This window comes from Rutidosis leptorrhynchoides, chromosome 8, assembly GCF_046630445.1.
Source record: "Rutidosis leptorrhynchoides isolate AG116_Rl617_1_P2 chromosome 8, CSIRO_AGI_Rlap_v1, whole genome shotgun sequence".
NCBI lineage: Eukaryota > Viridiplantae > Streptophyta > Magnoliopsida > Asterales > Asteraceae > Rutidosis > Rutidosis leptorrhynchoides.
In genome coordinates, this window is record NC_092340.1 from 253,457,676 (window position 1) to 253,469,916 (window position 12,241).

A 12,241-nucleotide genomic window follows, 5' to 3' on the forward strand; every position below is an offset into this window, starting at 1 on the left:
CGTGTAGTTCGGTCATCTTATTGAGGTAGTAATCTCGTGTGGTTTCGGATTACTAAGGCTCGTGTAGTTCGGCCAACCTCGATTTTGTGAAGATAGTAATCTCATGTGGTTTCGGATTACTAAGGCTCGTGTAGTTCGGCCAATCTTCATTGTTATATTTAGTTCTCAGTTTTGGGTTAAGGGGTTAACCTTGGTCGTTTATATTGTTGTATACATTTATATTGTTGTATTGTCGTGATGTAGCTAACCCTCCAGGTGTAGCTTCTTGGCGTTGTTCACATCATCGTTGGTGAACTTATATTTGTTGATGTATCTATAGCTTGTTGCTTAGAGGTAGTACGGTATGCTTAGTGTAGTTGCCTTATACATGGATGCTTCGGTATGCGGTATTTGATATTTGTGTGGCGTGTCCATTTTATACATATATATGTATGTAGTATATTATCATTCACTAAGCGTTAGCTTACCCTCTCGTTGTTTACATTTTTATAGATTGCACGGATACGGTAGCTCGGGTAAGCGCGGGGACTAGTGGACTTGCGTAGTTGCTTTAGAAGACTTGCTTTTGGATTTGATTAGGATTGGGTAGCGTGTCCCCAATCCCATGCTCGGTCTATGTTTTTGTATAAACTAATGGGTCGAAATAGTCACTTGTGGTATTTTGGGTCGATGTGGGCCCGGTGTCGTAAAACTCGGTTTTTATTGTGAAAAACTCTTAGTTTAAACTATTGTAATCTATTGTGAAAGTGTTTTGGTTTAAAAGTGTCGGGAAGCGGGTTTTCGCCCGCGTATGTTCGAAAAACTGATCAGAATGTTTTAGTACATCTGGATGCCGTCCCAGATGGCTGGATGCCGTCCCAGTCTTAAGTGTTGGACGCCGTCCAAGCTTTTGGACGCCGTCCAGATCAACTGTTCCAGAAATTTTTTTTTTTTTGTGGCACATTTTCGGAAGGTTAACGGGTTGGGTTGTTACAAGTGGTATCAGAGCATCGTCTAATGGATTTAGGCGACTTGAGATAGGTGCCTAGACTTAGACTTTTGTGTGTGCTTATTGTTGCGGGACTTGTAGGATTACGGGTCGGAATGGGTTTAGTTAGTGCCTTGTTTATAGGTTGACTAACGTTTATATTAGTAATGCGGATATTATTAATATATTATTTGTGTTGTGATGATAATTCTCGCGTGTGTTATATCGCGTAGAATTTTGTTTGTGTTTGTTTATAACATCGAGCGAGACGGTCGTTGTACTAACGAGTTGATACGGCGTGTTTGCGTAATAAGGACTTGCAAACCTTATTACGGGTGCAAATCGTGTCTAGCAAGTGATGTACGACGAGTGTTGAGCAAGATGGGGCGGTGTTATGCGCGTTGTTTTATACGTTCGTGGACTAATCATTTTGCATTCTTTAGAATGACGACGCGAAACGTGATCGAGACGAATGACGAGGAGTTTAACTCTAGAGTTGCGGCCGCCGTTGCAGAACAAATGAGTGCGTTTCGAGAATAAATGGATAGGAAGTATTCCGAATTTCGGGGTAGTAGTGAAATGGAGCGTTGTCTTAAGAGCTTCATGAGGACTAAACCCCCGATGTATGACGGGAAACCGGATCCTTTGGTAAGCACAACTTGGATCTCGGATGTCGAAGGGTGTTTTCGTACAATTGAATGCCCTCCCGAGAAAAAGACGAGACTCGCTACTAGTTTGTTGCGGGGTAGGGCGAAGGATTGGTTGGATGGTAAGATTGATCTTGTCGGTGGTGAGCCGTTTATGGCTTTATCGTGGGACGAGTTTAAGAAGGAATTCTTCGAGGAGTTCCGAACTTCAGCCGATTTATCGAAAATGTGTAATGAGTTGCGAAATTTGCAACAAGGTTCTATGGATTTGAATACTCTCAAGACGACCTTTATGGCGAAGGCTCATTTTTGCCCGGAGTATTTGGGGAATGATCGTTTGTTGATGGAGGATTTCTATCGGACTTTGAATGATGACTTGAAGAGTAAGATTAGCCGGGGTTACGCAAAATCGTTTGCGGAATTATTCGCGGTGGCTAGAGGTTTTGAGTCGTATTCGCGATCGAAGATTGGTGAACCTTCAAGTGAGAGAAGGGTTGTTTCGTATGGTGCACCGAGTAAGAGGACTAAGGGTCCGAGTGTGAGCACGGGTGGTACGCAGACGGGTATACCGGATTCTAGTGCATCTAGGTGTTACAATTGTGGCATGAGGGGTCACAAGTCTTGGGAATGTTCGGTACCAAAGGGTGATGGCATGGTGTGCTTCAACTGCCAAGAAGAAGGACATCGTAAGTCGGAATGTCCCAAGTTAGCGGGGACGGGTGCGGCAAGGAGACGTTAAGGTATGTTTCGTTTTAATAAATATGTCCTTTGATTATTTATTAAGTGCCGTTGAATTTGAGTTTGTTAAATGCATTGTGTTGTGCATGTTATGGTTATGGGTGACGTTCCTAATGGAAGTACCCTAGGGTGACGTTTTGATTGCCGGGCGAAGGGCGTAAGACTTGGTGCAACCAAGCATTCCTTGATATTTGTAGAGTGTTTATACCAAGCCATGGGTATGGGTTTTGGTGTTCGGATGTTAGAGCGTGTTCGCTCTCGTGTTGAAGTGATGAACCATGAGGTTCGTTGGGAGGATAGAAACCCTTGAGATAGAGTGTTTTGGATCTCGATGTATGTTGGTAAAGGAGTCTACGTGACGCGACATTAGGTGCCTCTTTTATGCCTACTAGCGTGGTGTTCGACTCCCATTGTATTGCGGTTACATTGTACTTAGGGTACCGAAGTGAAACCCTTAGGTACATGAGTGACTAGGGAAATTTGACAAACTATAGCAATTGGATGATTGCGAGAGTAGAGTTTGTGTAAATTGCGGTACACTTTTTGTTTGAAGTGTTTAAGGATTGATTTAAATCCTTCGTGTGCTCTCGGTTGGAGCAAGATGTGGTGATGGGTCGTGTGAACCCAATTGTTGGTAAAGTCTACCTTTGGTAGCATGGTACGGTTGTACGAGATGCGGTTATGTGATGTAGTTCCAAGTGGGGGAGTTACACTCCCGCCCGAGGAAGTTTTAGTGTGAGATTTCGGATGACGTTTTAGTAAGATCCAAAAATTTTGTTGGGACCTAGTTTGGTCGATTTGTGGTAGATTACAATTTCGGATAAATTGTACTTATGGTTTGGATTTGAATTATCACCGAGGTGGTAATGTGGTAAATCTCATTGAGAGATAATGGACGTGTTTGGCGAGCAAGGTGAAATCCTTCGGTTAAGGGAGGTGTGTCGGATTCTCTTCTAGAGAACTTTTATTTTGTACCTATGTTTGATATAGGTGGTTCTTGCTCGATTGTGTGGATGGTTAGTGGTATCCATTAGGGTTCACTATAGTGTAGCAGAGCGCGATGTTACGCTACTCGTCGTTCGAGGCCAAAAGGGCGCTGATTGATGAAGCATGACCTTTAGGGTCCACTGACTTCATCATGGTATTGGTGATTGATGAAGCATGACCTTTAGGGTCCGCTGACTTCATCATGGGAGTATGCGATTGGTGGAGCATGACCTTCGGGGGCCGCTGACTTCATCATGAGCGAGGTGTTATATCGGTGGAGCATGACCTTCGGGGTCCGCTGACTTCATCCGGTGTTGAGATTGGTGAAGCATGATCTTCGGGTCCGCTGACTTCATCATGGTAGTGGATCGCGTGTTGTTTCGGATTCAGATGACGCGTGTGGTTTCGGTCATCTTATTGTGGAAGTGAGTCGCGTGTAGTTCGGATTCACAAATGACTCGTGTGGTTTCGGTCATTGTATTGAGGAGTGAGTCTCGTGTAGTTCGGATTCACAAATGACTCGTGTAGTTCGGTCATTCCTCTGGGATAGTGACTCTCGTGTAGTTCGGATTCACTATGGCGCGTGTAGTTCGGCCATTCCCGATTGTTGTTGTGGTGAAGGTAGTGAGTCGCGCGTGGTTCGGATTCACTAAGGCGCGTGTGTTTTCGGCCAGCCTTCGTATTGTTGGATGTATGAGCACCGATGGGAAATTCGAGTACCATCTCCGTGTGCGATTGGATATGCTTTGTCCATGAGTTAGTGTTATATGTCGTTGTACACTAACGGATGTTGTATGATCTATCGGTTGTTTTATACACCGATGGTGGGGTCGTAAGGACCATGATGTTTGATCTATCGGTTGTTTGATACACTGATGGTGGGGTCGTGAGGACCATGTTGTGGTATGATTAGTGATGCGATAGCCGTGTTTCGCTCACATATTGTTACGGGTGTGACGATCGTCGATTTTGTACACCTTGGGATCTAGCGTTGCCATGATCGTTTTGGGCGCTTTCTGTTTAAACCGTTTGTTATGAAGTTACGGTAGTTGCGTATTGGTCATATTGCGCACTACAAGGGATGTTTAGTATTAAGTGTAATCTGTAGGGATTCGTTTGGATCGGTCTTCATCGTTTCGGATTGTTGACTTTAGGATTGAGACTTGGTTGCTTCTAGCATTGTACCTGTAATGGTACGCTGAAGGGTTGATATCTCGGTCCGAGATTGGTTGAGTTTTTCCGAGGATAGGGAGTGAGCATGGTTTTAGTGCTCGGATAGTGGGTTTGATAAATCGCGGGAGACGATTTTAGTTGTTAAAGGTGATTCCTTGGGAAGGGTTGACTAGGAAAGTCGGATTGGGACTTATGTTGAGGACCGTGGAGTGTGGTCCGTTTGGTTAAGTGACGAGGATCACGAGGACGTGATCGATTCTAAGTGGGGGAGAGTTGTAACACCCTGTTTTTGTTTCTGATTTTGCAGTAGGTCGGGACGCCGTCCAGATATGAGGGACACCGTCCAGCAACAAAAGGTGGGACGCCGTCCCGATAGGGGGGACGCCGTCCAACAACAAAAGGTGGGACGCCGTCCAAAGTTTGGGACGCCGTCCAAACGGTTTGTCGAGCCAGCTGTTTTAATTATCTTAAAAGGGGTAAAATGGTAAATTCACTTGAATGCCGGTTTGGAGCCTTCAAGGCTGGTTCCTTGGTCATTTGTGGATCATATTTCATCCTCACAAACACTCCCAACATTATCTAGAGAGAGAGGAGAAGTTCTAGAGAGAGAGAGAGGTGGATTTGGAGAAGAAGGAGTCGGATTCTCGCAAAAGCTCGGGTTCTAAAGTTGTTCATCTCGCTCCTAGCTACGTTGTGGTGGTATTGGTACTTTCCATTGACGGGTTGCGGATTATTCGGAGGCATTCATCAAGACGACAAGGTGAGTGTTAATATCCTATGTACATATGTATGTGTAGGATGGGTGCGGGTCGGGTGAAGTGATTCTCAGCTATAGAGCTCACTTCACATATAGGTGGATTTGATGGACCTTTGTATGAGTCCAATTGGCACGGTTGTGCGTTTTGGTTGACCACCCTTTGGCGAGGTACACGTTTGTGTGTACGTTATCACACGTGGTTGTGATTTGGATGTTATAACCCCAATGGCGAAGGGTTGATATTGTCGTGATGTGGATAACCCCGACGTGGTGGATTTTATAATCCCGTGACCGTGGGTTGAGTTGGAGAAGTGAATCGCGTGTAGTTCGTATTCACGATGACGCGTGTAGTTCGGTCATCTTATTGAGGTAGTAATCTCGTGTGGTTTCGGATTACTAAGGCTCGTGTAGTTCGGCCAACCTCGATGTTGTGAAGATAGTAATCTCGTGTGGTTTCGGATTACTAAGGCTCGTGTAGTTCGGCCAATATTCATTGTTGTATTTGGTTCTCGGTTTTGGGTTAAGGGGTTAACCTTGGTCGTTTATATTGTTATATACATTTATATTGTTGTATTGTCATGATGTAGCTAACTCTCCGGGTGTAGCTTCTTGGCGTTGTTCACATCGTCGTTGGTGAACTTATATTTGTTGATGTATCTATAACTTGTTGCTTAGAGGTAGTACGGTATGCTTAGTGTAGTTGCCTTATACATGGATGCTTCGGTATGCGGTATTTGATATTTGTGTGGCGTGTCCATTTTATACATATATATGTATGTAGTATATTATCATTCACTAAGCGTTAGCTTACCCTCTCGTTGTTTACATTTTTATAGATTGCACGGATGCGGTGGCTCGGGTAAGCGCGGGGACTAGTGGACTTGCGTAGTTGCTTTAGAAGACTTGCTTTTGGATTTGATTAGGATTGGGTAGCGTGTCCCCAATCCCATGCTCGGTCTATGTTTTTGTATAAACTAATGGGTCGAAATAGTCACTTGTGGTATTTTGGGTCGATGTGGGCCCGGTGTCGTAAAACTCAGTTTTTATTGTGAAAAACTCTTAGTTTAAACTATTGTATTCTATTGTGAAATTGTTTTGGTTTAAAAGTGTCGGGAAGCGGGTTTTCGCCCGCGTGTGTTCGAAAAACTGATCAGAATGTTTTAGTCCATCTGGACGCCGTCCCAGTCTTAAGTGCTGGACGCCATCCAAGCTTTTGGACGCTGTCCAGATCAACTGTTCCAGAATTTTTTTTTTGTGGCACATTTTCGGAAGGTTAACGGTTTGGGTTGTTACATTGAGTCAAAGAAATAAAAGAAGATGGAGAATGAAGGAGGCGAGCACTAGAAGAAGTGAGTGGGTAAATGTCCCCTGTACTGTTACATCTCATGAGTTTGATTCCTGTCCTGAAATGGTTCACAGTAAAACCAAAAGGATCAAAAGTTAAAGCAAGTTTATTATCAGTAGATAAGCGTCGGACGGAGTTCAAGTTTTTGATTAAATTAAGAGCATGTAGTACATGTTTTAATAGAAAAGGAGGGTAAGGAGAAGGTAGTGTAGTATATCCCATACCATTTATTGGAAGTGTGTTCCCATTCTCGAAAATAATATGTTTTGGTCTACTCAAATTAAAATAGGGACAGAGATTACTTACCAGTCATGTGAGATGATGCACTAGTGTCCATATAACAATTATCGCCCGGGGGGGGGGGGGGGGGTGGTGTTGAGTGACATAGTGTAAAGAGCATGGTCAATATCAGTAGGTGCGTATGACGGTGCATATGACGAAGCGTTAGAAGCATAATGGGCTTGAGGTCTTGGACCCAGAAGTCCAGCCGATCCTGAAGTGTTGTTGGGCCTGGTCCATGGTGACGAAGGGTATGGGCAAGGAGAGGCTTGAGAAGCCCATGGCTGTTGGGTATTACTGTTGGGCCATTGATTATTATAGCCAGCCCAATTCCAATTATTTAATTGTGTGACCCAAGTAGGTGGTCTGTAAGTATACGATTGTGACGACCCGAAAATTTCCGACCAAATTTAAACTTGATCTTTATATGATTTCGACACGATAAGCAAAGCCTGTTAGGTTGAGTCTCAAAATTTTTGAACTGTTTCATATATTCAATTGACCTTCGACCATTCCCGACGATTCATGAACCACTATTTGTAAATAGTTATGTGTGAATATATATATATATATATATATATATAATAATTGGGAATATAATTCGAAACATTATATGTTGTTGTTATTAAAACGAATTACGTAAAATAAAATAAAAATAGAATATTATAATAATTATTATTTACAACATAACTATATATAAATAAGGTATAGTAAAAATAAATATTAAATAATTTTAATACTCGTTTGATGTTTCGATTGATATTAAGCAAGTTAAATTCAAACTTATGTAATTTTAAAATAAACAGTGATACGAAAATGAGTTCTATAAATTTTAGGCTTGTTAAAAATGTATTTAGGAACTGTTTGTTAAATTTTAGAACTTTTTATATTTTACCCAGAATTCAGAGGGACAGTTGATGTAATTTTTATTTAATAAATTAATGATTAAATTTTATACCATAATGACCAAAATAAATAAAACTATTTAATTTAAAAATATGAAATTTTGCTGAACACTTTTATCCGCTACTGATTAACAGCGAGCACGATATAACACTCCGCGAATTAAAAATATCTAACTGTTGGTAGATGAAGTTAAAATATGAGGCTGCTTTACTGTTTTAAATTGACAATCCAATCTCTGCACGTTTCCTTTTTAGATTCAGTTGATACATTATGGTTATTATATTATTATTATTATAAAGTTAAAGTTAGATGTAATTATATATATATGGTTTATATATATACATATACTGACGCATATAGACTTCACCCATCACCATTTTTCTATCTCTTATTTCACTCATGAATCACCCAACAAACCGCTCGATAAACTGCTTCGTACCGTTTCTTTAGAAACCATCAAACTGAACACCACCTTGTATGTTGTAGTTGTCAAAGTGAACAAACCCACCTGCTTCTTTTTGTTTAAAGTTAGATAAAACCCAAAAACCATCATTTAGAACCATCATATTCAATTATCAAACACCACTTGAACACACCAACGAGAACCATCACCTTGTAATATTCGATCATCACCCAAGCCTCAACTCCACCGGCTACCACCATCACACGCTATGATCATGAACCACCCTTATCCTCGTGACTACTCAACCATCACTTGTAACCATTAATCACCAATGACACCCTCACCACCATCATTCTCGACCACGGCCAACCAAAACACCCATGTTGACCACATGCAGCCCCATTTTTGCTTCTACTGCTGCAGTTACTTTTATGTTGCAATCCATCGTGAAACCACCACCATGTACACCATGTCGTTTCCTGTTTTATTTATTTTTTATTTTTTTCTTTTTGTTCAACAAACCAACCCCCATCGTCACTCTCATTTCGATTGCTACTGCTCTCGTTACTCTAATTTTCTGTTTCCGTTTCGAAAGTGAACCAAACCACCACCAATTAACCATCTACTGCTTCCTATTTTCTGTTGGTCGAAACAAATCACCAAGCCAAAGGAGAACCGAATTCCATTTTTTTTCTTTCTACTTCAACTTCCTGCTGCTGCTATTTCGATGCTACTGCAGCTGTAGCCTGCTTCTTGTTTTCTGATCTATTCGAACCCAATAATAGCCCAAACTACCACCATCAGACTTCTTATCAATCAAACTCAAAAACCAAAAATAACTTTGATTGGGTGCTGCTGTTCGCTGTAACCATCCCAGTCCTACTTATGTTCTGATCAAGCATCACCACCATCGTATACTACTACTAAAACCTATATAAAACCGAAGCTAATCATGTTAGAATCCATCGAGAACTGCTTCGGGTTACTTCTGATCGAAACAGGCATATTGCTACAACTACGTTTGTTATTCTGTCTCCATTTCCTATTTTAACGATGAGTAACGGTATGAAGATGATGATGTATGATCATAATGATATCGTACAATGATGATGAGATTATCATCATGAATGATGTTGGTGACGATGATAATAATACGATTATGATAAATGTTTATGATTTTATGTTTAAAATGATGATGATTATGGACGTGATTAATGATGATGAGGATGGAGGATAGTTATATTTTTTTTTCTATAACGACGATGATGAATTTTTTTTAAAACGAATGATATGATGATTATGATTATGATTATGATTATGATAATCATGGTGATCATGATAAGAACGATGTGATTACGGTTGGATGATGATGAAATGAAACTGAGATGACGAGTTTGTGATGGTGTTGATGATAATGAATAGTTTCGGGTTTTGTTTTAGTGATGAAGAAGGAGAAACAGAAACGTGTTATAATAATTAGTTTGGGTATTAAAATAGAAAGATACAAGACAGAGGAATGGTTAATGGCGTGCGTGTTTAAGCGAGAGGTCTCAAGTTCGAGCCCCGGCATGGGCAGTTATTTTTTTTTGGAGCTTTTCTTGTGAGGTAGTATTTATTATTACTCCTATTATTATTACTATCATCATTATTATCACTATTATTATTATTACAAATAAATTTTATTTTACAAAAATACATTACAAAAATATTAATATTACATACTACTAAATTTTTATTGTTAAAATGATATTAAGTATGCTATATATAAACTATATTAATAATGTAAATATATATTCTTATCATAGATAAATCTTGAAATAAATTTCTATTTTAATATATTATGATAAAATGATAAATGATGAAAATTATATTATTAAATTACTTTAATAAGTAATTACTATATTAATATTAATAAATGTATTATAGAAATAAACATTTACTACTTAAAATATATAGGATAAATATAACTTATTTAGTAATATGATATGTAAATTATTAATAAACTTGTTAGTTGTTATTATATGTGCTAATATACATAATTGATATAAGTTCGTGAATCCGAGGCCAACCTTGCATTGTTCAGTTTCGTCGTATGAATATTTTTACTACAAAATATTGGATAGTGAGTTTCATTACTCCCTTTTTAAATGCTTTTGCAATATATATTTTTGGGACTGAGAATACATGCGCTTTTATAAATGTTTGACGAAATAGACACAAGTAATCGAAAACTACATTATATGGTTGGATTATCGAAATCGAATATCGCCCTTCAAGTCTGGTAACCTAAGAATTAGGGAAATGGCCCCTAATTGACGCGAATCCTAAAGATAGATCTATTGGGCCTAACAACCCCCATTCATGTCTATGGATGGCTTTAGTACTTCGATATTATTATTATACAGACGTCGATGTCTGTGGGGATATTCTATGCATTATGGTTAATGTCGGTTACTAGGTGTCCAATCCATATGAATGATTTTTATGCAGATGGCTATATGCATGCATGATGTTTATGAGAAATTGAAATCTGAAATCTTGTGGTCTATTAAAATTATGGAAATGATTGATTGCGATAAACTAATGAACTCACCAACCTTTTGGTTGACACTTGAAAGCATGTTTATTCTCAGGTATTAAAGAAATCTTCCGCTGTGCATTTGCTCATTTTAAAGATATTACTTGGAGTCATTCATGGCATATTTCAAAAGACGTTGCATTCGAGTCGTTGAGTTCAATAAAGATTATTATTAAGTAAATGACAGATTAGGTCATTTATAGTTGGATATATTATGAAATGGTATGCATGCCTGTCAACTTTCGATGAAATGAAAGTTTGTCTTTTAAAATTGAATGCAATGTTTGTAAAATGTATCATATAGAGGTCAAATACCTCGTAATGTAACCATATGTTATTGTATTCGTCCTTATGGATTAGGACGGGTCGTCTCAATGATTGACCAGAAGGGTGCCCTGGATGAAATTGGCTACGGCCTCTCCCTCGATTGCTACCTCGTCCGCCACAAAAATTATTCCGACCACCTCTGGCACGCGAATTGTTACCGGAGTAATTCCGATTGTTGCTAGTTTGCTCCTTTTCGGTGTTTAATTGATGATGATGTTCCTGATTTTCGGTAGTAGCGACCAGAGCAGCGGTGGATTTATTGTTCACAGTGATGGACGCTTGACTTTTTTAAGCGATTCTTCAAGGATGAGTTTCGATCGTGCATCGTAGAAAGAAGGTAAGGGGTCCATTTGATTGAGATGAGTCCGTATAGTCGCATAGTTCTCATTTAACCCGGCAACAAGTTGCAATACCAGGCGTTTAGGTTCAACCTTTGAGTCGACATTGGCAAGTTGATTAGAGAGCATCTTAAGTTGTTTGCAGTACGCGGAGACGTTAGGAAAATCATCCAATTTGGTGTTGCTGAATTAGTTCTCAAGTATGAGTGCACGCGAGTGTTTGTTATCGTGAAATATTTTTTTCAGGCATTCCCACGCTTGCTTCGCCGTAGTATCTGGTTCAAGTATCGTATCCATAAGATCGGTGGAGAGGGTAGCATATATCCATTGCAGGATAATTGTATCGTGTCGATGCCAAAGCTCCTCATTTTCTGGATCATCTTTTTCTTTGCCTTTTGAAGATGCAGGGGGTGATTCAGATGTAAGATGATCTAATACGTTATGTGCTCGACAGTGGATCTTGAATAATTCTGACCAAGAAGCATATTTACTATTTTCGAGGTCAAGTTTAAAAGGAACAGAATGTTGAATTTGATGTATGGGTTGGGCTGCCATTATATGGTATTAGAACAGACATGTTAGACATGTTGATGTTTATTGAAGAAGAAAGAAAATTATATGGTGTAGAGGATAGTAATTTATTGAGAAAAGGAAATCGTATGGAGCATAGCTCGTATATGAAAGAAAGGGGTTTAAAAAAGGGGTTTATTAGGCTTGATACCATGAGTTATAAAATCAACTGTATGCTTTCTCATTGATAATGAAGTTATATATTCAAAATACACAACTTGGACCT

The 12,241-nt window shown here is 39.6% G+C and overlaps 1 protein-coding gene across 1 annotated transcript; it reads right to left on the reverse strand.

The window, feature by feature from the left end:
* Nucleotides 1–11,370: 11,370 nt before the first annotated feature.
* On the reverse strand, nucleotides 11,371–12,000 carry LOC139864115 (uncharacterized). The gene is made up of 2 exons (XM_071852698.1): nucleotides 11,702–12,000; nucleotides 11,371–11,629 (listed from the first exon to the last, which is right to left on the reverse strand). The coding sequence occupies exons 1-2, from the start codon at nucleotides 11,998–12,000 to the stop codon at nucleotides 11,371–11,373; spliced, it is 558 nt and encodes a 185-aa protein (XP_071708799.1).
* Nucleotides 12,001–12,241: the final 241 nt, after the last annotated feature.